This window comes from Recurvomyces mirabilis (genome assembly GCF_035927965.1).
Source record: "Recurvomyces mirabilis strain CCFEE 5264 chromosome Unknown scaffold_6, whole genome shotgun sequence".
In the NCBI taxonomy this organism is placed as follows: Eukaryota; Fungi; Ascomycota; class Dothideomycetes; order Mycosphaerellales; family Teratosphaeriaceae; genus Recurvomyces; species Recurvomyces mirabilis.
The window spans coordinates 545,284-568,866 of NW_027041940.1; the positions used below are offsets into that span (position 1 = coordinate 545,284).

The 23,583-nt window shown below is 53.2% G+C and overlaps 7 protein-coding genes across 7 annotated transcripts; 4 read left to right on the forward strand and 3 right to left on the reverse strand.

The window, feature by feature from the left end:
• Positions 1–1,262: 1,262 nt before the first annotated feature.
• On the forward strand, positions 1,263–1,746 carry NHP6 (Non-histone chromosomal protein 6; the record flags this gene model as incomplete). Its single annotated transcript, XM_064835701.1, has 4 exons — positions 1,263–1,335; positions 1,394–1,489; positions 1,542–1,666; positions 1,717–1,746. The coding sequence occupies 4 exons, from the start codon at positions 1,263–1,265 to the stop codon at positions 1,744–1,746; spliced, it is 324 nt and encodes a 107-aa protein (XP_064696751.1).
• Positions 1,747–2,685: 939 nt separating this feature from the next.
• Positions 2,686–5,724, forward strand: LTS14_002997 (uncharacterized protein; the record flags this gene model as incomplete). Its single annotated transcript, XM_064835702.1, has 1 exon — positions 2,686–5,724. One exon carries the CDS (start codon positions 2,686–2,688, stop codon positions 5,722–5,724), a length of 3,039 nt encoding a protein of 1,012 aa, XP_064696752.1.
• A 643-nt stretch (positions 5,725–6,367) lies between these two features.
• Positions 6,368–8,815, reverse strand: LTS14_002998 (uncharacterized protein; the record flags this gene model as incomplete). The annotated part of the gene is made up of 1 exon (XM_064835703.1): positions 6,368–8,815. One exon carries the CDS (start codon positions 8,813–8,815, stop codon positions 6,368–6,370), a length of 2,448 nt encoding a protein of 815 aa, XP_064696753.1.
• A 386-nt stretch (positions 8,816–9,201) lies between these two features.
• Positions 9,202–16,518, forward strand: TOR1 (phosphatidylinositol kinase- protein kinase tor1; the record flags this gene model as incomplete). The annotated part of the gene is made up of 2 exons (XM_064835704.1): positions 9,202–16,434; positions 16,501–16,518. The coding sequence occupies 2 exons, from the start codon at positions 9,202–9,204 to the stop codon at positions 16,516–16,518; spliced, it is 7,251 nt and encodes a 2,416-aa protein (XP_064696754.1).
• A 563-nt stretch (positions 16,519–17,081) lies between these two features.
• On the forward strand, positions 17,082–18,810 carry LTS14_003000 (uncharacterized protein; the record flags this gene model as incomplete). The annotated part of the gene is made up of 4 exons (XM_064835705.1): positions 17,082–17,324; positions 17,376–17,721; positions 17,779–17,831; positions 17,884–18,810. The coding sequence occupies 4 exons, from the start codon at positions 17,082–17,084 to the stop codon at positions 18,808–18,810; spliced, it is 1,569 nt and encodes a 522-aa protein (XP_064696755.1).
• Positions 18,811–18,949: 139 nt separating this feature from the next.
• On the reverse strand, positions 18,950–21,685 carry LTS14_003001 (uncharacterized protein; the record flags this gene model as incomplete). The annotated part of the gene is made up of 3 exons (XM_064835706.1): positions 18,950–19,076; positions 19,160–21,245; positions 21,451–21,685. The coding sequence occupies 3 exons, from the start codon at positions 21,683–21,685 to the stop codon at positions 18,950–18,952; spliced, it is 2,448 nt and encodes an 815-aa protein (XP_064696756.1).
• Positions 21,686–21,983: 298 nt separating this feature from the next.
• LTS14_003002 (uncharacterized protein) lies at positions 21,984–23,424 on the reverse strand (the record flags this gene model as incomplete). Its single annotated transcript, XM_064835707.1, has 2 exons — positions 21,984–23,107; positions 23,160–23,424. 2 exons carry the CDS (start codon positions 23,422–23,424, stop codon positions 21,984–21,986), a joined length of 1,389 nt encoding a protein of 462 aa, XP_064696757.1.
• Positions 23,425–23,583: the final 159 nt, after the last annotated feature.

A 23,583-nucleotide genomic window follows, 5' to 3' on the forward strand; every position in this document is an offset into this window, starting at 1 on the left:
TCGTGACTGCGTTGATGAGCCCCAAGAAGGCACATTGTTCATCACATAGTCTCGTAAGAGCGTCGTTGTCGCAGCAAGGTACAGCGCGACCTCACTTTAGGTACAAAGTACGAGTGAGGTAGGCGAGGCAGCTTTGGGAAGCTACCATACTATCAAGCTCGGGCTCAAAGCAAAGTTGAGTTGCTTCTCATTCGCGTAGGACCATCAGAACGGTTCATGGCGATATCTGACGCTAGATAGGTGTCGTTGCAAACGGAGATTGTTGTGGCCATTCATCTTGTGTGGTTGGCGGGCAACGCGTATGGCACGCGAGACGAAAGGTTGTTGTGGTGTGCGTGCTGTCAGTGCGCGAAATAGTCCGGCAGCATGTTCACGCAATAAAGACGTGGTTATTTCGGCGTTCAGCTTCATCGCCTCACAAGGACAATGTTAGGCGCTGGATTCGATCAGATATAATGGAGGACTATTGATTCACTGTCATGTTCTGCTACACGAGATGAACAAGGAATTCGCGAGGAGTTGTAGTGTTGTTGATGTGAGGTAGAGTGACGTGGGAGGTCCTGCCAAATCTCGTGTTGACGCCAGTGCACCTGCCCGCCAAAACAAGCGGAAGGTGCGATGCCCCGCGCTTGCTTGGTGGTCTCAAAGGCGTTCCCCAACTGCTGAGTGCTTTCTAGTTCTACTCGTTCCTCACACAAATCTGCCTCACAGTGGTAGAATCGCCTCTGGTAAATATTCCCTCCCACAACACCGCCTGCACTACAGCTTGACGCGACCAATACCACCTTCACACATATCACATACATCACAACAACGATCGATCAAACGCGCTCAGACGCCGTCGCCGATTGTATCTGCAGTCGCGTCTTGCGTTCAAAACATCATTCGCGACCTTGTTGTCGTCGTCGACCTCCAACGATCACAGCAAGCTAACCCGGTCAACCACTAGCAAATTCGCCCTTCACCGCATCACGCGCTCTTGATTCACTTCAAATGTAAGTCATTCCCAGCTTCGACAGCTGATTCCCTTGCGTTCTTGTGACGTCAAGAGCTTGTGGTATTTGCGACCGCGAAGCTGAAGATGCGGCGTGCTTCACTCCACCACCACAACAAAGCTACTCATCAACGCGCGTCGAGAACATCAACGTCGCGTAACCCCAGCACCACAAGATCTCGAGTCGCGTAGATCTCCGTTATTATCATTGACTGACATCGCCACCTCTCGATCAGAAACTCCAACACCGCAATCCCAAACAGCCATCATGCCTAAGGAGAAGGCTACCACGCGCAAGGCCGCCAAGGGCGCCGACAAGTCTGTTGGCAAGAAGAAGAAGGGTAAGTCGCATCGAATGTACCTTGCTGGCACCACGATCAACCACTAACGCGTCTCCAGACCCCAACATGCCCAAGCGTGGTCTATCCGCCTACATGTTCTTCGCCAATGACCAGCGCGAGAAGGTCCGTGAGGAGAACCCAGGCATCAAGTTCGGTATGTTGCGCTCTGCTGCCTACGAATGGTCGGCCTCACTGACATCCACTAGGCGAGGTCGGCAAAGTTCTCGGCGAGAGGTGGAAGGCCTTGAACGAGAAGCAGAAGGCTCCCTATGACGCCAAAGCTGCCGCCGACAAGAAGCGGTACGAGGAGGAGAAGGCTGCCTACACTGCCGTAAGTGGTCCTTACCCACAATAATCGCTATTAGTACTGACCATTTCCAGGGTGGCGACGAGGAGGAAGACGAGGAGTAGAGCATGCAGCTCACCTGATACCCTCAACATGCATCAATCCAGCCTCTGCTGATACCAGCGCTGGTATTATACTGCATGGTCAATTGCATTTCTCTTTTGCTCGGAGTGTCAACGGAAGGCGATGGAACCGCGGCAGTAGTATGGCTCATGGCTCTTCCTCGCGTGTGGTGTTGACATGATATCAAGGTCAGCGAGACCTACGAAGCCACATACTACGATCGTAATGCCGATGCGGCGTGTACCATAGTGAGAAATCTTTTGCATGACTCTGCTCTCCATTCCTTGTGTTGCCGTGGTGTGTCACCAGACTATGCACAGCCGTGGACAGCAGGACCAAGCCGCGACCTCCTCGTGCTAACATGCCACCGACGAGACCTGACGTACTTCTGTAGCTCACGCATACGAGAAGCAAAACGTACAATGACGAGCCAAGAGCCGCTACACATGCTATACATAGCCGTTGGGAAGGACTGGCCCTGAATTCTGCTATTTCAGCGCCAGCACCAACCAATCATGTATTTGCTCGGCAGACAGCCCGAAACGTTCACCTCGCAGATCGGCGCGTGGCACGCGAGAAGGTACCCGCAAGGACATTTTTGACGTATCTACCCCAACGGCCTTCTCCACCAGGTCGTCGTAACCGTTCTTTTGTGTTTGTGCGATGAATGGAGCCTTTTCATTGTCTCCTGCTTCTTCTCCTACTTACTCACCCGTTGACCTTTTGATCGGACTTCTTGATTGTTTCTGAAACATTGTTTGCGAGGTACATTCGCTAGTGGGAGATTGAAGGACAGTCGTTACAGACACGAGCGAGACCCTGAGCAGAGTCGGCGAGTCGGGAAGCATTCACTTCGCACATGTCTTGGACCTCGTGATCGACCCGATCGTTTCCTATCTTGTTCCTTCGACCTACAGGATCTCGCAGCTGGCATTGCAGCCATGGCCGACCTATCACCTCCAGCGACTCACCCTCTCCTTCCTCGCCAGAGCAGTGGCGGCAATGGCAACGCTGGCGACGAGTTGCTCAGCCTATTGAGCTCTGGATTCGCCTCTCAATTGGCCACAGACTCCGTGTACGCTTCAGTGGCCACATCCCTTGGCTTGACCCTTGGCATTGCGCTTCTCTTCTCCTTCATCCGGCCATATAATAATGTTGTGTACGCCCCACGAGCGAAGCACGCCGACAGCAAGCATGCGCCACCACCAGTCTCAAAAGGCCTCTTCGGCTGGATTCCACCACTCATACAAACGAAAGAGCAAGATCTGGTGGAGAAGGTCGGGTTGGACGCTGCCATATTCTTGCGCTTCAACAGGATGTTGAGGAATATCTTCTCGGTGCTGTCGCTACTCGGGTGTGGTACTTTGATTCCGGTGTACATCCTGTGCTCGGACTCCAATATCACCAAAGGTATAGGCTGGTTCTCAAGGCTGACGCCGAATTATATGTATGGTAGCCAAGGGTTCTGGGCAGTGGTACTGATGGCATACGTATTCGATGGAACAATCATGTTCTTCTTGTGGACAAATTACAGAGCAGTCTTGAAGCTGCGTCGAGCATACTTGGAGAGTCCCGAGTACCAACGGAGTCTGCATGCACGAACTCTACTTTTGACGGATATTCCGAAAGAGATGCGATCGGACGAGGGCATTGTGCAGATCACGGAGGAGATCAAGGCAACAGATGCCACACCGTGGCCAGCTATTGCACGCAATACGCAGGACTTGCCGGAATTGGTGGAAGAGCACGAGGAGACTGTCAGGAAGCTGGAAAGTGTGCTGGCCAAATATCTCAAAAATCCGAACAAATTGCCGCCTAAGAGGCCAACTTGCAAGGTATCGAAAGCAGATAAAAGCTACACCAAGGGCCAGAAAGTGGACGCTATAGAGTATTTGACCTCTCGCATCAAGGAATTGGAAATTGAGATCAAGGAAGTGCGCGTGGCGGTTGACAAGCGTAACGCGATGTCGTACGGCTTCGCCAGCTACGACCGCATTGCAGAGGCGCATAGCGCAGCTTACATTGCTCGCAAGAAAGCTCCACGAAACACCGTCATTCGTTTAGCTCCTAAGCCGAATGATCTCGTGTGGAAGAATCTCAAAATGCTCAAGAAAGACAGAGGCTGGCAGAACTTCGTCAACAATCTCTGGGTCGCTGTCTTGACAGCCTTCTGGGTTGTGCCCAACGTCCTGATCGCCGTCTTCTTGTCCAATTTGGCCAACTTGGGCCAAGTGTGGAAGGGTTTCGAAGATTCTCTGCAAGCACATCGAGTCTGGTGGGCTCTTGTGCAGGGTGTGGCCTCTCCAGCGATCACAACCGCATTCTACTTCTTCCTACCGGCCATCTTCAGACGCCTTTGTGTCAATGCTGGAGACGTCACCAAGACGCAACGAGAACGCCATGTCATGCACAAACTTTACACATTCTTCGTCCTGAACAACTTTATAGTATTCACGTTGTTCTCGGCAGTCTTCAAGTTCGTGGCGGCGGTCATCGAGGGCTCGAAGAGTGGTGGAGTGTGGCAAGCGATCGAGGACTCGCATCCGTTCCGGTCGATCGTCACTGGGCTGTGTACGGTCTCGCTCTACTGGATCTCCTGGATGTTGCAAAGGAACTTGGGTGCGGCTGTGGATCTCAGTCAGCTTGTCACGCTCATCTGGGGTGGCATCAGGAAACGCTTTATGGCTCCCACGCCACGAGAATTGATTGAGCTGACGGCTCCGCAACCTTTTGACTACGCTGGATACTACAACTACTTCCTCTTCTATGCGACTGTGGCCATTGCTTTCGGTGCACTACAGCCATTGATGCTTCCGGTCGCAGCGCTTTACTTCTGGTTCGACAGCTTCTTGAAGAAGTACCTCCTGCTCTACATCTTCATCACCAAGTATGAGAGCGGTGGTATGTTCTGGCGGACACTATTCAATCGCATGCTCTTCCTGGCACTGCTCGGCAACGTTGTCATTGCCCTCCTCGTGGTAGCCCAGGGTGCCATTGGCGCAAACTGGGGTATGTTGGCTGCCCTCGCGCCGCTGCCGTTCTTGTTGCTCGGCTTCAAGATATACTGCATGCGCACTTTTGATGACGCTATTCACTACTATCAAAAGGGGAAGGCGATGCGTGATGCGGAATTCACGGCTGCTACCGAGCACAAGAAGCGAAAGGGCGATAAAGTCGGCGTACGCTTTGGACACCCTGTGCTGTACAAGCCGCTTCTCACACCGATGGTGGCTGCCAAATCACAGCATCTGCTCAAGAGTATCTATAGCGGCAGGACGTCAATGGACGACACGGCTACAGCAGGTGGCTACAGCGACGTATACATGGATCAAATGGATGCTGCACAACCTGGACGGAAGACAGGCCAGCCTGCGCCTTTCGAAATCGTGAACGAGAACCAGATGGACTTTGAGCACTGGAAACACAGACCAGAGTTCCGTGACGAGCACGGAGGCGGTGGCGAAGTCTTCGGCCGCGCGTATGATATCATTCGATCTGGCACACCTGGAAGCATGGGCACTATGACGCGAACGGGGACCTGGGAGACGGATGCTAGTCGCAGCCGTAGCGAGTCTCGCAACCCAGGCCATGAACGTCATCGCAGCGATAGTCGAGACAGCGACCAGACGAAGGTGGGAGGTGAGACGGAGTACCCGCGAGGCTATCACATGACGCCTTCCGCGCTGCGCGAACACAGTCCGGCTGGAAGTGATTATTCCGGCCATGGTGGCTTCGATGCGCCTCGAGGACGTTTTAAGGGAGATGATGGTGGTATGCATAAGGAGAGTCGAGAGGGGCTGGTATCCAGTGCGGCGAGGATGGGCAGGAGTCCGCCGCCTACACTGCCGACGCCTTATGCACCTGCACCTGGTGGGTATGGAATGATTAGGACGCCGGGCGAGACGCCGCTAGGGGATGGTAAGATTAGTGGGGAGGACGATACGAGTTACGATTACTTCAAACGGGGCAGGGGTATGTAGTGCACAGCCTCTGCTTCGTCGATGTTGGCTTTAGGCGCTAGGACGGATATCTGAGCTTTGAGTTTTGGGTTCATGGTGTTCTGCGCAGGGCGCAGGGCGTAGATGGCGTGGACAATCGCCAAGATAGGCGTCAAGTATTGTTGTAGACTAGTCGTCGTTCTCTATTCTTGATCTAAGATGTGCATTCTCATTGATGTCAAATACCTCCAGTGTGTGATCGCATACCCAATTCACGCTGCTGAGGTCTCGTCTCAACAAAATCCTCGCCGATGCGTCTTCATGTAAATTGTCTGCCGAGCTCTCTACTATTCCGATTTCTTCATCGTCTCTGTAGTCACCATACGTTTCCTCGACGTCCTTGCACCCACCCGTCCATTCTACAGTCCCTTGAACAAATTTCGACACAGAGATCGGGAGCGTGAACACCACCTACATCAACAGCCTCCTCCTCGCAAGTCCGCTATGGTATTAGCCCTTGATATCCGAATTCTTCGGCAGCAATGCAGAGCGCAGGAACAGAGTCCCTGGCGAGTCGCTTCGTGACATAATTACTATGGCCTAGACCCCAGCCAGTTTCAGAAATCGTGACATTGGGCATGACGCGGATTAGACCAGCGAATACCAGACCTACATGCTGAGAGTATCATTCCTCATCACTAGCAAACATGTCCTCCGCACGCATCCGTCTCTTAGTCCCAGATGGCTTTGCGGCAGTACTTTCTGCCTTCGGATCGTCCTCAGCTGGCTGTGCAGGTGCAGGTGCAGTGGGAGCATCAAGCTGCATAGGTGCACCGTCCACATCGTCTAATGGCGCACCATCTAGATCCTCACCTACATCCATCTGTGCACCAATAAGCTCCTCCATAGGCGCACCGTCTACGTCATCCATGCCTTGCCCGTCCACATCCTCAGCCACAGCAGCTGGCACAATAGCCTTTACAGCAGGCGACCGAGACCCGGCAGGCGAACCCCGCTCAACCCTCCTGAACTTCCCAGCCCACTTCACCTCCGTCTTCCTCCTCTCCTCCGCTTCCTTCGCCTCTCTCTCAGCCTTCAACTCCTCCTCTGATAGAGGCGGCTCCAAAAACCCCTTCCTCAACCCCTCCTGCACACCCCCACTAAACACCGACCACCCTTCCCAAATCTGGAAGATAGCCCCAACCCTCCGTTTCCACTGCTCAGCCTTCAGTCGTCCCCACGCCAGATCCTTGTCCAGCTTCCCGAGATGTTCGAAGGTCTTCTGAGCCTTGAAGCCGGATTCGAAGAGTTGCCGGTACTTCCAGGCGTTCCTTGCGCCGGCTGTGGAAGAAGCGGAGAGGATGTCGGAAATGAGATAGAGGGCTATCAGTTTGGCGTTTGAGGGGTCCTCTTGTTCCTTTTTGGTGTCGCGGGGTGGTTGAGGGGAGCTGACGCCGATTGTTGGGAGGTCTGAGTCGGGCTCGTAGTCGTCTTCTTCTTCTTCTTCTTGGGAGGAGGAGTCTTCGTACTTGGCTGCTAGGCTGAAGCAGAGTGGCTTCTTAACGTTGAGTAGTAGGAGATTGACAATTTCTTCTGCACCTTGCCCTGCGTGGTTGATGGCGAAGTTTGTCACTCGTGCTACATCCCCTTTACGTAGTCTGGCATTGCTGGTTGGTAGTCGTGATAGAAGGTGCACTAGTCTTGCACGCTTGACTGGGCTGAGATGCGCCTTCTCATTCTTGTCAAGAGCTGGACCGTCGCGCGCGCCATTGAACTTCCTCTCGCCACCCTCGTCGTCACTCTCCTCATCACTCGATGCGTAATCCATATCAGTCACGACGTCCGCTAATGCTGTCAAGTCCATGAATGGCACCTCTCCGTGCGGTGGCGCCCAGTCGAGTATCATATCATCATGTACCCGTTCCAGTCCTTTAGCATGTCGCTTCTGCTCGCCTCGACTATCTGGACCCCAGAGCAGATATCTGTAGTAGACACCTGCGGCACTTCTCGAATCGTACAGAAAGGCGAAGCGCTCGTCTCGCTGTACCTCTGGCATACTCATCAGCAGAGCTTCGAGCTGAAGTGCGCGTTCAGGATCGGGCTCCGTTGTCAGACGCTCGACCATAATATGTATGGCGCGGATAGTGGCGATATCCAGTGGTGCATGCACATTGACTAGCGCTTCAGGTTGCTGTACAGCACCGTAGCCTCCTCTCGGTGATGTATCATATGAGCTCGGTGGTGCAAATCCTCTGTGATCCATTGGCGGCGGCGCGTTGCGCATAGAAGGCCGCGGTGGCTCCTTCGGTTTCTCAGCACCGAAAGGTTCGTCCGAGACAGCGGAATTGATGTTCACCATACTTGGATGTAAGGCAGTAGAGGAGAGATGGCGAGATATGGTAAGGTAGAAGCCAAAGCCAAGATACTTGTCCTTTAGAGCGGTCACAGTGGTGTCGATCTGTCCAGTAGAGGTCTCTGCGACGAGAGCGACGACCGCTGATAGAGACCGCTTGGCTGCAGTACTTGGACCGGCAGGCGGGAGGAATTGAACAGAATGAACTTCAAGATGACCATTCAGGAGTGCCTTGATATCTCCTTCGACGATGCTTGGTGGCAACTGGCCAAGATGCACTGTGGGTCGTGGTGCTTCATCTTCGCGATCGTCGTCCTGTGGAGTACTCTGCTGTGCGTGCCGGCCGCCACTTCTCGACTCCTGGTAGCCAAGCACAGCCTGCTCCTGACGAGCTTCTTGGGCTTCTCGCATCTCGTCCAGCGCTCGTTTCCTCTTCAAATTCGGAGGTATTACGCCCGGAGCAGGTCCGAGACTGCCGAGGCCACCTCGAGGTGGTGGTTGCGACATGCCATAGTCTCTGCCAGCTCCGCCATAGCCCAGCGCCGCCCCTCGAGGCCCACCCGCAGGACCTCGCCCTGCGACTGCAGCTGCCAGATCGTCATCCTCCTCATGGCCGAAAGAATCTTCGAAGACCCGTAGCGCAGCTGCATTCTCCTCTTCAGCCTGCTTTCGCTTCACCTCTGCTGCCTGTCTCTCCCTCTCGAATTGTGACAACTTCTTCGGCGCAGCGAGCTTGTTGCTCACGTCCGGAAACTCTTTGACCTTCTCACCGTCTGCCATGCTTCTGGCCACCACAGTGTAGCCTCAATTTCTTAACGATCCCGCACCAGTATCTATGCGCCCAATCAGGCTCACTCGGTATTCCATATGCAAGTCATGGACATTGAACGTCGCGCATGAATCCCGCGGTGGTTTAAGCTGTCGCTAGTGAGCGATCTCCCGCGAACCCCTGCTAGCGTAAACGGCCATGCAAGCCCCACCGCGTGACTGGCGGACGAACACATGCACAGTGTAAGGTAAGGTAGCATTACAGCTGCCGTAGTCGAACCGTCTTGAAGCTGCTGCAAACTGGTATACAGAGAGTATGGAGGAGGCTGCGGAAGAAGAGATGCACAGTTGAGAAGGAAGAGATTCAGCCGTGGTCTAGTTGACCACCTTCCATCAACATGGCGCAAGCCTACAAGGACAACCTCGACGGCATCTTCAACGACCTCAAATCACGCCACGATGGCACACGACAAAGCGCCGCTGCGAAGCTCGGCGAGCAGGTCAATTCCGCCTTCCGTGAGTTGTTGCCTGCCGAGTTCACCCGCTACTACGACGATATAAATCGACGCATGCACCTGCTCATCACCAATGGCGTCGACACACATGAGCGGACTGGTGGATTATATGCGCTTAACGCTTTGATCGACTTCAAGGGCGACGACGCTGCTTTGAAAGTGACCAAGTTCAACACGTATCTACGGAGGACTCTGGAAGGCAATGATACTAGTGCTATGGTTGTCGCTGCGAAGTGCCTGGGCAGGTTGGCGGCACCTGGCGGAGCTTTGACGGCAGAGCTGGTCGAGGCTGAGGTGAAGCATGCTTTGGAGTGGCTCACCTCGGAGCGGCACGAGAACAGGAGGTTTGCGGCGGTCCTAATATTGCGGGAGCTGGCCAGGCACAATGGAACCTTGCTGTACAATGCGATACCACAAATCCTTCTCAACCTATGGGAGGGCCTCCGAGACCAGAAGGTGGTGATCCGAGAGACGTCAGCGGAGACCATGCGGGAGATGTTCAAGGTGCTAGCTGCACGAGATCAGCAGATCAGGCAAAGCTGCCTAGCTCGGACACTGGAGAATGCCCAGGACGGCTTCAGGAGGAATACGGTCGAGACTGTACATGGATCACTGCTGGCATACAAGGAGCTGTTGGTGCAAGGCGGCATGTTCATGCACGGTCAAAAGTTTAAGGAGGTCTGTGAACGTGTACTCATGCAGCAGTACCGCGAGCATCGTGACGCAACCGTACGGCGGACCGTAGTCGAGATCATCCCGATACTGGCTGCCTACGCTCCTCAACAATTCTGCCGAGACTACCTAGCTCGCTCTATGCAGCACTTACAGCTCATGCTCAAGGATGTGAGACAGCGAAACATGGCGTTCGTGGCTATAGGAAAGATCGCGCATGCTGTGGGTTCGCAGATTGCACCCTACCTGGACACTATTTTACTGCACATACGAGAGGCTCTGTCTATCAAGAATCGTGGCAAGAATACAGACGAGGCACCAATCTTCGAGTGCATTAGCATGATCTCGATTGCTGTCGGCCAGACACTCAGCAAGTATATGGAGGCTCTACTTGATCCGATCTTCGCCTGTGGCTTGTCCGACGCTCTGACACAAGCACTCGTTGACATGGCTCACTATATTCCTCCTGTCAAGAGCACAATACAGGAGAAGCTTCTAGATCTGCTCAGCCGCACTCTTTGTGGCAGACCTTTCCAGACGCTGGGTCATCCTACACAGGGCCAGGGTTTGCCACCAATCTACACCAAGGATGTTCGAGACCAGCGTGACCCACAGCACCAAGATCATAAGGAGCAGGAGATCGCTCTGGCACTCCACACTCTGGGCTCATTCGACTTCAGCGGTCACGTTCTCAACGAATTCGTCCGCGATGTTGCTATCCGATATGTGGAAGACGACGATCCGGTCATTCGTAAAGCTGCGGCATTGACATGCTGTCAACTCTTCGTGCGCGATCCAATCGTCCATCAAACTAGTCACCACGCCATTCAAGTCGTCTCCGATGTCATCGAGAAGCTGCTCACAGTCGGCGTGGCCGACCCGCAACCTGACATCCGCCAGACTGTACTAGTATCGCTCGATGCACGATTTGACAGACATCTGGCGAAAGCCGAAAACGTTCGAACACTCTTCCTCGCGCTGAACGACGAACGCTTCCCCATCCGAGAAGCCGCAATGACAATCATAGGACGATTGACAGCCGTCAACCCTGCCTACGTTTTCCCATCCTTGCGAAAAGTGCTCATCCAGTTGCTCACCGAGATCGAGTACAGCAATAATCCGAACAACAAACGCGAATCAGCACAGCTGATCAGTCATCTCGTCGGCGCCAGCAGTAAGCTGATCAAGCCGTATGTCGATCCGATGGTCACCGTCCTTCTCCCAAAAGCAGAAGATGGAAATGCGGATGTCGCGGCCACCACACTTCGAGCACTCGGTGATCTCGCAACTGTTGGTGGTGACGAGATGATGAAGTACATTCCGGAGCTTATGGATATTATCATTCGCAGCTTACAGGATCTGACTTCGGACAAGAAGCGTGAAGCAGCACTCTGCACACTCGGACAGCTGGCTAGCAACAGCGGATATGTCATCGACCCATACATTGACCACCCGCAGTTGCTCAACATTCTTGTCGGCATCGTTAGGAACGAGCCACCTGGAGAGTTGAGGCGCGAGACTATTCGTCTCATGGGTATCCTGGGTGCGCTAGACCCGTACAAGCATCAGCAGGTCATCGAAGAATCACCTGAGTCGAATCTACGAGCAGAAGCTGAAGCCGAGTCGGATGTGACGCTCATCATGAAGGGCGTCACACCAAGCAACGAAGAGTACTATCCAACCGTGGTTATCAACACGCTCATGAGTATGCTTAAGGAGGATACACTGAAGCAATACCATTCCGCGGTCGTGGAAGCCGTCATGAACATCTACGCAACCATGGGCATGAAATGCGTGCCTTTCCTCAATACTGTCGTCCCAGGCATTGTAAGTGTACTGGGTGAAGCACAATCCGAAGATAGACTTGAGGGCTACTTCAATCAGCTTAGTCTCCTGGTCAAGATTGTCCGACAGCATATTCGACCACATCTGCACGTTATCATCCAGGCAATTTCCGACTTCTGGAGCAAAAGTGTCAGATTACAAGCCACCATGCTCGGACTCATCGAGAGTGTAGCAAGGAGCTTGGAAGGCGAATTCAAGGTCTACTTGGCTGGTGTCCTTCCTCTCATGCTCGGCGTGCTTGACGCGGATCCTAAGAGTGATGCGAGTAAAGCCGCCTGTCAGCGAGTCCTGCATGCTTTCCTTGTGTTTGGAAGCAGTGCTGAAGAATACATGCATTTGATCATACCGGTCATCGTGCGCATGTTCGATACGGATCGCATGCGGCCACGAGAGGTTCGCAAAGCCGCTATCGAGACGATCGGGAGGATGAGCAAGCAAGTCAATATCTCTGAATTTGCGGCCAAGATTATACATCCGCTGTCGAGAGTCCTCATGTCGAGCGAGACTGGGCTGAAGCAGACGGCTATGGAGACGCTATGTGCGTTGGTGTTCCAGCTTGGTCCGGATTATTTGCACTTTGTACCGACTATTGACAAGATCTTGGTTCAGCATAAGATTCAGTACGCTGCTTACACACTCATCGTCAATAAGCTTAAGAAGAACGAGCCGCTGCCGCAGGACTTGAGTCCGGAGCAGCATTATGGCGACGACGATGACGACGGCTTCACGGCTGACATTGCAACGAAGAAGCTCGCTGTCAATCAGCAACATCTCAAGAATGCTTGGGAGGCGAGTCAGAAGTCGACGAAGGAGGATTGGCAAGAGTGGATGCGAAGGTTTTCCGTCGAGCTGCTCAAGGAGTCCCCTCAGCAAGCGCTCAGGGCTTGCACGCCGCTTGCTAGTATATACCCCCCTCTGGCACGAGCACTCTTCAATAGTGCTTTCGTCAGCTGCTGGACCGAGCTCTACGACCAATATCAGGAGGAGCTTGTGCGATCGCTCGAAGTTGCTCTGACCTCGCCACAGATCCCGCCTGAGATTCTGCAGATCTTGCTCAATCTCGCCGAATTCATGGAGCATGATGACAAGGCGCTGCCGATAGATGTGCGGACCTTGGGCATGTATGCAGCGAAATGCCATGCTTTTGCCAAGGCTCTCCATTACAAGGAGCTGGAATTCAACGCGGAGCAGAATGCCAGTGCGGTGGAGGCACTCATCAGTATCAATAATCAGCTTCAGCAGACTGATGCTGCTTTTGGTATTCTCCGGAAAGCGCAAGGCTTCAATGAGGTCGATCTCAAGGAGACCTGGTTCGAGAAACTACAGAGGTGGGAGGAAGCGCTTCTTGCTTATCAAAAGCGAGAAGCTCTTGAGGCGCCGAATCCGGGCTTTGAGGTGATTATGGGTAAGATGAGGTGTTTGCATGCTCTTGGCGAGTGGGACACCTTGTCTTCGATCGCGCAGGACAGGTGGCTCAATGCTTCCGCCGACCACCGCAAAGCTATTGCTCCCTTGGCTGCGGCTGCTGCGTGGGGGATGGGACAGTGGGAGGTTATGGATACGTACTTGAATGTTATGAAGCCTGCTTCGCCGGATCGGTCGTTTTTTGGAGCTATATTGTCGATTCATCGGAATCAGTTCGACGAGGCTCACAGCCATATCACCAAGGCTCGGGAAGGTCTGGACACGGAGCTCAGTGCACTTCTCGGCGAGTCGTACACACGAGCTTATGGTGTCATTGTTCGCGTACAGATGTTGGCGGAGCTCGAGGAGATCATCACGTATAAGCAGCACTCCAACGATCCTGACAAGCAGGAGCGGATGCGCGAGACCTGGACCAAACGATTGAAGGGATGCCAACGCAATGTCGAAGTCTGGCAGCGCATGATGAAAGTCCGTGCTCTGGTCATCACGCCTCAAGAGAACACGGAGATGTATATCAAGTTCGCATCCATCTGCCGCAAAGCACAGCGCAATGGGCTAGCGGAGAAGAGTCTGAACTCTCTGCTTGGTGGACAGGGTAGTATCATGTCTGCGCAAAGCATTGGCAAAATTCACTCGGCCCCTTACCCGGTGCAATATGCTATCTACAAATTCTTGTGGAGCAACGGGCATCATAACGCTGCTTTGAGCTCGTTGAAGGACTTTACCGTTAGGTTGAGGAGCGACTACGAAAACAGGAGTTCGGCGCTGTCTGCAGGCACGACTAATGGCAACCATGCCATGCTGAATGGTGTCAACGGAATGAACGGTGTGCATAGCGCGCAGGCACCTTTTGGACCGGCACATCCCCCTGTCTCTGCAAAAGAGAAGGCGGAGCTGGATGAGTGGAAGATGCTGCTTGCTCGATGCTATCTCAAGCAAGGTGATTGGCAGATCAAGCAACATGACGGCGATTGGGAGTCGGATCACGTCCAAGATGTGCTGCAGTCGTACAACATGGCTACTCGGTATAACGAGAACTGGTACAAAGCCTGGCATGCATGGGCCCTCGCCAATTTCGAAGTCGTCACTTCGATGGCATCGAGCGCAGATCGGGAGTCAGCTGATGTGCCACGGGAGATTGTGAACGACCATGTCGTACCTGCTATCAAAGGCTTCGTCAAGTCAATAGCATTGTCTTCGTCGAGCTCATTACAGGATACACTACGACTACTTACACTATGGTTTGCTCACGGCAAGCACCAAGAAGTCACACACAGTGTCACGCAAGGCATCACGAGCGTGAGCATCGACACATGGCTGGAAGTCATCCCACAACTCATCGCCCGTATCAACCAGCCCAACAAGATCGTCCGAGACGCCATCCACAATCTGCTCATCGATGTAGCACGCGCACATCCACAGGCCCTGGTCTACCCACTCACCGTCTCCATGAAATCAGACGGCGGGAACCGTTCCCGCTTCGCCACCCGCATCATGGACAATATCCGCCAACATAGCCCTAAGCTCGTCGAACAAGCCGGCCTCGTAAGCCACGAACTTATCCGCATCGCTGTCCTCTGGCACGAACAATGGCATGAAGGTCTCGAAGAAGCCTCACGTCTTTACTTCGGCGACCACAACATCCAAGGTATGCTTGCCACGCTCGAGCCACTGCATGAGATGCTGCGCAAAGGACCCGAGACTCTGCGCGAGATATCATTCATTCAGAGTTTCGGCCGTGACCTTTCCGAGGCCAGGGATTGGTGCGAGGCGTATAAGACTACGCAGGAGATTGGGGATCTGAATCAAGCGTGGGATCTGTACTATGGTGTTTTCAAGCGCATTGCAAGACAGTTGCCACAACTGATGACTCTGGAGCTGCAATATGTCTCGCCTGAGCTGAAGAACGCCCATGATTTGGATCTGGCTGTGCCCGGGACCTATGTCAGTGGGAAGCCGGTCATTTGTATCCAGGCGTTTGACCCTGTGGCGACCGTCATCTCGTCGAAGCAAAGGCCGAGAAAGCTGTCGCTGCGGGGTAGTGATGGGCTACGGTGGGTGTACATTGTCAAGGGTCATGAGGATATCAGGCAGGACGAGAGGGTGATGCAGTTCTTCGGCTTGGTCAACACACTCCTGGCGACCGATCCTGAGTGTCTGAAGAGGCACTTGAATATTCAGCGCTACGCTGCCATTCCTCTCTCGACACAGTCTGGTCTACTGGGCTTCGTGCCAAACAGCGACACTCTGCACGTGCTGATACGCGAGTACCGAGAAAGTCGCAAGATCCTACTTAACATCGAGCACCGCATCATGCTGCAAATGGCACCAGATTACGACAATCTCACCCTGATGCAGAAGGTCGAAGTGTTCGGCTATGCGCTGGACAACACGACTGGTCAGGACCTGTACCGTGTGCTATGGCTAAAGAGCAAGAGCTCGGAAGCTTGGCTTGATCGCCGTACGAACTACACTCGCTCCTTGGCCGTCATGTCTATGGTCGGGTATATTCTGGGACTAGGAGATCGACATCCGTCGAATTTGATGCTGGATCGTGTGACTGGCAAGATCGTTCACATCGATTTTGGCGACTGTTTCGAGGTGGCTATGCATCGCGAGAAATACCCTGAACGAGTGCCGTTCCGCCTAACAAGGATGTTGACCTTTGCTATGGAAGTCAGCAACATCGAGGGGAGCTTCCGCACGACTTCGGAGCATGTCATGAGATTGCTACGAGCCAACAAGGAGTCCTTGATGGCTGTTCTCGAAGCTTTTGTTCACGACCCGCTGCTGACGTGGCGACTTGGTACTCGCGAATCGCCACCAGAACCGTCTTTCCCATCGGAACGCCGCAGCTCTATCATGGTCGCGAACGGTCCGACAGAAGGTCGTCGAGCAAGCGTTATGGGTGGCGATCCCAACGCACCGTCAGAACGCCCAGGCAGCTCCTACCGTCCTCGCAACAGGACGAGCGTGGCAGCCATGAACGGCAACATTGACCCTGTCGAGAAAGAGGTGCAGAATGCAAGGGCTCTGCAGGTTCTCAGTCGTGTGAAGGAGAAACTGACAGGCCGTGATTTCAAGAAGACGGTGGAGTTGCAGGTGGAAGAGCAAGTGGAGAAATTGCTCAGCGAGGCCACCAATCTGGAAAATTTGTGCCAACATTATATCGGGGTGAGTTTTGAGTTCTTGCTCGCGTGCTTCACTACCCTTTCGATTACGTTACTGACTTTCGACTAGTGGTGTTCTTTCTGGTGACGAAGGTGTGAAGCTTGTGTTTGATACTAAGCTTTGCTTGGCGTATGGTGTTTCCGGGCTCCTAACGATGGAGTTATGAGCTGCATCGTTGGCCGGTTACACGAATGAGCAGTTTCGTACATTTGTATCCCTTTACGGAGTATTGATCGCGATGATCAAAAGAAACAACTGTCGAGACGGAAGCTACGGCACCACTCGGTTAAATAATCCGAAAGTTTCTTGGCAGCCAATTAGATAGCAGGAGATCCACTACTTGAGCTTCTCGAAACACAATGCTACGGACGCCCTCGGAAGCATGGCGTGTACGGCGGAGTAACTTTAGCTATGCTCCTCGATCAAATGGCGTATTCTAAGCATTGTAGAGTGGATGTACATTGGCACGAACGCCGTCGAGTCGACACATGAAGCGCCTGCCTACCGCAGTGAGCAACGTACTTTCACCAACTGTAATACCATCGGTTGGAGGAAAGGACTATGAGACGCGGCAAATCGCCTGCACGAGGTGAGTTGGTCTGACTTACTCGACGAGAGAGAATCATATCTGCATATCAGCAGGACTAATCATGGACATCTCATTAGTCGATCCCGAGCAATCCACATCGCTGTCGCGGGCCGGAGGTAGAAGGCGAGACGAGAACTATTCTTCCTCAGCACACTCGGACACGCCATTGCATCCACGGAGAAATCTATCCTTCGACACAATCGGTGCACAATTGCTGAAAGCTAAGCATGTTCACCATCATGTGCACGACCTCCGATTCAAGGAGAGGATACGGCATTTTACTTGGACTTGGTTCACCATGACGGTACGTTGGTGCTCAGTAAAGTCCATCGATGCATACTGATGTACATACCAGATGGCCACCGGCGGCGTGGCGAACGTCATCTACCACGTACCATACCGATTCAATGGCCTCTACACCATCGGCTGCATGTTCTTCATCCTCAATATGGTTCTCTTCCTCTTCAACGTCACCATGATATCGTGTCGGTTCTACCTCTACCCACACACCTTCAAGGCTTCGTTTCTGCACCCCACCGAGAGCCTGTTCATCCCGGCCTGGGTGATCTCGCTCGGCACTATCCTGATCAACATCTCCGAGTATGGCATTGGCAAAGCAGGCCCGTGGCTGAACCATGTCATGTGCATAATGTTCTGGATCTATTGTGCCTTGGCAGTTTTCTTTAGTCTAGGAATCTACCGTGAGTAAAGCAATCATACCCGTCCGAAAGAGTAAGGTCGATGCTGATTGTGGGCAGTCGTCATGTGGAGCACCCAGACGTTCACCATTGCAGAGATGACGCCTGTATGGGTAAGTATTGTATCTCTGCAGAATCTTATAGTACGGTGCTGATGACCCGTAGATCTTTCCAGCGTATCCTCTGCTTGTCATCGGTCCTCACGCGGCCGTGCTAGCCAACAAGATCGGAAAGGAGCGAGGTCTCGACATCGTCATGGGCGGTTTCATCTTCCAAGGCATTGGCTTCATGGTTTCCCTGATGATCTACGCCGCCTTCATATATCGCCTAATGACACACAAGCTGCCCAAGGAGTCTCTCCGGCCGGGAATGTTTATTAGCGTTGGTCCAAGCGGCTTTACGATTTCTGGCTTGGTTGGTATGGGACAGGTCATCCCAGAACTTCTGCCAGACGATTTCATGGGGGACGGCGTGCTCGCTGGTAAGGTTAGCAGGATCATGGCTAACTGGGCGGGCCTGTGGCTTTGGGGACTAGCCATCTGGTTCTTCTTTGTCTCGGTCGGTGCACATTACTCGACTGTTAGAGAAGGCGGTGTGAAGTTCGCCATGACGTTCTACTCCTACGTCTTCCCCAACACGGCATTGACGGCGTCAACTTTTGCCATTGCGAAGGCTCTCAAGAACAAGCCCATCGGCATCCTTGGTTGTGTAATGACATGCCTACTCATCTGCGCGTGGGCTGCTATCTTCGGCTTGATGATACACGCAGTCATGGTCAAGGACATTTTATGGCCGCAGAAACAAGAGGACCGAGCCGAAGGAGGCTGGGAAGTTCATCCGGATGAGAAGAGAGCCTGCGACCCGAGCTGCGATAGTGGAGTGCTTGCTGGGAACGGGGTGGCGAATGGTCCACAGGTGCCATCGGCGCAGGATAATACGGATGGTCAGAAGAACGACGATGGTGTCATGTTAAGTAAGCGCCGCCAGTATGGTAATACTGGGCAGAGTGCCTCTTCGGCTGCTGATCGTTATATCGATATTATTGGAAGAAGTGCGAGAACAGCTCAAGGGAGACCGGAAGATATGGTATGACGAGTATGTACCCAATTATTGATAGCGTACAAGCGAATGCGTAGCAATACAAGAAAAGAACTGTGCCTGCTGCTCTGTCGGCCAAAGACCTTGAATTGCCCGGGACATAAGTCGTCCGCACTGGCATGCTCACAATCCTCTAAGCATCCAGACGACCTGCACGGATGGCGTCTTGCTGATATTCAATCCCACGCTGATTGAGCTGGTCGATCTGTCTTCGCTGGAGCACGACATATTCCCAGTTGTCGGGCAATGGCACCTGAGCTCTGAGGAGGACGTCAGTATAAATCTATGTAGTACGCAGTGTGGGTCTGGCAGGGCGTCCTGCACAGAAATAGAATAGACTTACTGCAGGAAAGTTACCTTCATATTGCGCGCTTTGAATCTCATATCTTCAGCGGACCGACGTGCGAGATTATCCTCATCTTGCTGGTCCTGCTTTTTCAAGATAGCATAGCTAATGCCGTCGGCCCCATAATTCTCGATTAGGGTGACCAGAGCATTCTCCTCATCCTTCGACCAAGGCGCACGGACTTGTGTCGGCCTGTTCTGCATAGCAACAATGCGGCCATGCTTCGCCAGTACCTTGGCACGCTCGAAGTACTGCTCATGAGGTATGTTGTCGTCCTCTGCAGTAGCTGGCGGCAGTGGTGGCGGGATCGTCGAACCTGGGTTCTTTCGTCTTCTTTTGGATGGGCTGGGCGTGGCTGACGCAGGCACTTCGTATGCCACGGTACTGTTGCTACCGGATGGGGCCAGTCGCCTCAGCGGTGCGGACGATGCAGGTGCATTCCTTCGGCGAGCATTTGCTGCGGCTACGTCGCGTTGATCGACCTCGAATCCTCCGTCTTGAGTAGGCTCAAAGTCCTCAGGTTCATCCTCGAAGTCGGTACGTGGACGTTTACCTGCAGCTTTCCTGGAGCTTCCTGATTGTGGTCTTACAGCTGGTGATCGTTTTGGAGACTGGAATGTTGCAGGCCCTCCGTGTTGTGATGCCTGGCTATCTTCGAAGCTGATGCGTTGTGCATTAGGCTGAGGATCTATAAAACGTGCCTTTCCTTTCTTAGCGTTCTGCATCTGTAAGTTTTGGAAGCCAGAAAGCTGGACTGCTGAGACCGCGCGCTGCTGGTTCAAAGCCTGTGCTGGCACATCATCCTCGGGAGGTGGGGCTGGCTCATCTGCGATAGCCTCGTCGACTTGAGGTACTGTAGTTCCGTCGTTAACGGGTGCAGAGGGATTCTGTGGCTCGGCTCCGGTCGCAGAAAGTCTCTGCTCTCTAGCCTTCAATGCAGAAATCGCTCCCCTGCCGAATGCTTTCTTCGGGGTATCGCCGGTAGTACCAATACTTTGGCGTTTCGCTACAGCTGTTCGAGCATCTGCGCGGCTTTCGACCTCTTTCCACAAGTTCTCCATAATGCTGTCGACCCCTTCAGCTGCGTCGATGTCTTGCTGCAGCTGTGCACTTCGGTGCTGGAAGTACGCCACCACCTGTTCGATGAAATCGTTCCAGTTGTGCGTGCTGCGGATGTCAGGGAGTGCAGCGTCCACGCTGGTGCCAGCCTCGAAAGGCGCTTTCAATCCGTCTGCAAGCCCCAAGATCGAGTTGGTCCACTCGACAAGGTCATCATCCGCAACACCGTCTATCTGCAGTGCATCCATATCCTTGTAGTCGAGCTCTCCGTTAGCATCTCTCTTAAAGAAGCTGTCATTGATGACTTCGACAGGATCAAACTGTGGCGAATCCTTGAACATAACCAAGCGCATTATGGCGAGCTGGGTCTGTAGTTCAAGAAGCATTAAGGCGGCCTCTTGGTCAAATTCGAGACCTACAACAGAGCTCTTGAAGTGTGTCTCAAGCAGCTCGAAGCTGTTGTAACCATCTACCGTGATCTCAAGTGTGTCGGCCGAGACGGTAAGGGTCGATCGTAGCATCTGTGCTAGATTTGCTTTGTAGAATAGCGGATCTGGTCGCCATGGTCCATCGCCGACCTCTGCCATACTCTGCACACCAAATAATGCGCGCACCACTACGCTCGGCTGGATGTACTCTTGACTGCCAAAGTTGCCTCTGTGGACGTTGAAAGTGGCCAGACGATTATTGTATAGCTTGCTAAGTCTGGAGCCTTGAGTACGGAGTTCCTTCCAGACGAAGTGATGCATCTTTGAGTCGGCTGGCAGTAAGAGATCAATCAGCTTATCGGTTGATGTGAGAAGATCCGGCAAAACATCAATCATGACTTGTGCGTCCATGTCTGCGATTTCTTCTTGGGAGAAGGAAGTCTTCGCGGTGGTGCCAGAGAAGCCCGAGTCACCGGATTCGCGTCTTGCGTGGTCCATTTCGTTGTCGAGAGCTGCGGCCTCTGCTTGCTCCGCCGTTGGTTCAACAGCTTCAGTCTCATACGCGGCATTGTTGTCCTCCTCAACGATACCAAGGTCTAGTAGATTTGTCAGCCAAGAAGAAAAGGAGGTCATGGTCTTGCTGTGTCGGAGTTAGGGAACGCGACTGGGCTATGATAGCTCATAGACATGTGGCACGATCAAAAGTGTTTATTGCATGCCCCGTGCAGTGAGGTCTGTCATCGGGTGGGCGTCATCGGGTGGGCGGCATCGCTCCATCCACACATCACACGCACGACTTACCAGCCCTCGCAGACTTAGTCTTCCTTCCTTTTCGCGGTGATGTTTGAACTTCGAGATTCACTTCTAGCTCACGACTTGCGCTACGCGTCGCGCGTGTTGTTCTGGCTGGCGCAGTCGATGTGGCGACATCCGCCGGCGTGCTGTGGCCGCGGCTCGCAGGTCGTACGGTCGATGAGATTTTTGCCATAATAAGCCCGTCGTCGATTTGTGTTGTGCGCAGTCGTGTCGTGGTCATGTTGTTGTTAACCCTAAGATTGTGTTTACGAACCCTAAGGTGATGTTTACATCTTTGGCCAATCATGATGGCTGCCTAGAGAGGCTTGGCGCGCGTATGTTACTTGACTAAGCTGACCTACCGAAGTGCATGCATATGGCAGCATGAGGCGACAGAAGTGAATGGCAAGAGGTATACAGTGCATTTGAGATCGGCAACGATACAGACAATGTCTGGCTCCTCTGGCGGATTTGCTGTCACATATCCAGTACCTGACACCTCGCTTAATTACAAAGATCCAAGTGACGGGTGGCCATGTCTAAGCGGCGGCCTCAACGACAGATGCTCCCGCAGGCTTCAGACTCGGGTCAAGCTCCGCCTGCTTCTCTAACAGCCTCGCCTGGTCATCCTCCGCAAGCTCACCGACCGTCAAATTGAGCTGCGTCACTACTTCCTCTTCGTCAGGCACACCACCCATTCTGCCAACCTTGCGCTTCGGCCGTAGAGCAGTCCGCTGCACGATAGGATAGTAGTACGCAGCCTTCGCCAGCCGCTTCGTCACTCCAGGTACAACACCGACCTCCATATCCGGATCGTGCAGTGCCAGAGCTACAGAGTCGTTGTAGAAGCTAGTGCCGTTTCCGTGCTGGTTATAAGTCTCGTAAGTCCGTACTCTACCGTAAGTGAAGCCACGCCTGCCTTCATCAAGGTCCTCGGTATATAGATCCGGATCCTCGTTGTCCGGGTCATTGACATCAAACTTGCGCTTGATGCCACGTAGTGCTCCTTCATCGTTCGCCACGTAGTACTCGTAGTCGAATTCGGGCAGAGGTTGTGGTCTTGAAGAGCTTGGGTCCCATTGCTCCAGTTTCCTGTTGTATTCTGCTTGCGCTTGGGGATTGTCCACAGGTCGAAGCATGGCAGTGTCCAGTCTCCGGTCGTAGCTTTCGCTGGACAATGGATTTGATTGGAACTTGACTACCAGATATGCGCCGTTGGTTGGTAGTGCATCTAGATCGGGTAGCACGGGATAGCTGTCCAGAAGCTTAACGTCTGACTTTGTAGGATGCTTCGGGTTTGCCCATGCCTTCATCTCAGCATCCGTTACTGCAGCACCGCGAATATTGTTCGTGCTATCATCTCCCTTGTACGCATCTGCTGGGTATGCGATATCGAACCCTTTCACAATATTGCGGATAATGTTGATGGGGTCCTCCTTGTCTGTAGCGCCTAGCTTTCGTCGCTTGGCATCGTTGCGTACGCGCATGATATCCTTTGAGGTGTTTGAGGCAAAGTGTTGTGGGTTCTGCGAGGAAGTGTACTCTGTTCTCCGTAGGAAGGACACTCCTCCTTGGTTCGCATTTGCTTTACCCAGAGCAGAAAGTGGTTTCAGTAGTGCCTTGTCCGCGGGATGTATCTGCGCATCGGGTCTAGCCAAGATAGCTGGATCATGTCAGTTCAGATCGAGCTGGCATTTGTCCGCGCCATTCCTCACCTCGCTCATCGCCATCAAATATGCCAGGTATACCAATCAGGTCGATTGGCATGCCAAGCTCCGCATCCGCTTCAATGTTGAGAGGCTGTTCCCGTACGAGTCTTGAGGCATATCCTGCGCTTGTGTACTGGCCAGCTGCGAGACCTGTTCCTGGTATATCAAGGAGCTTCGGAGGATTCGGCGGAGGTGGTAAGGCATTCGAATATCTGATGCGCGCGATGTAGTCCTGGTGTACCACTCGCTCAGGTCGCTGGCTCGAAGACATGACGGCGATCCTGGAGAGGTATTGTGTGGCGTGTTTGACCGTGATTTTGCTGATGAGCACGCGATGCAATGCGCGCCAAAGAATGTCTAAATGGCAAAGTGAATGTACAGCGCGCCGGGATAGATCTCCATGACTAAGCGAATCTTTTGCCCCGGCTGA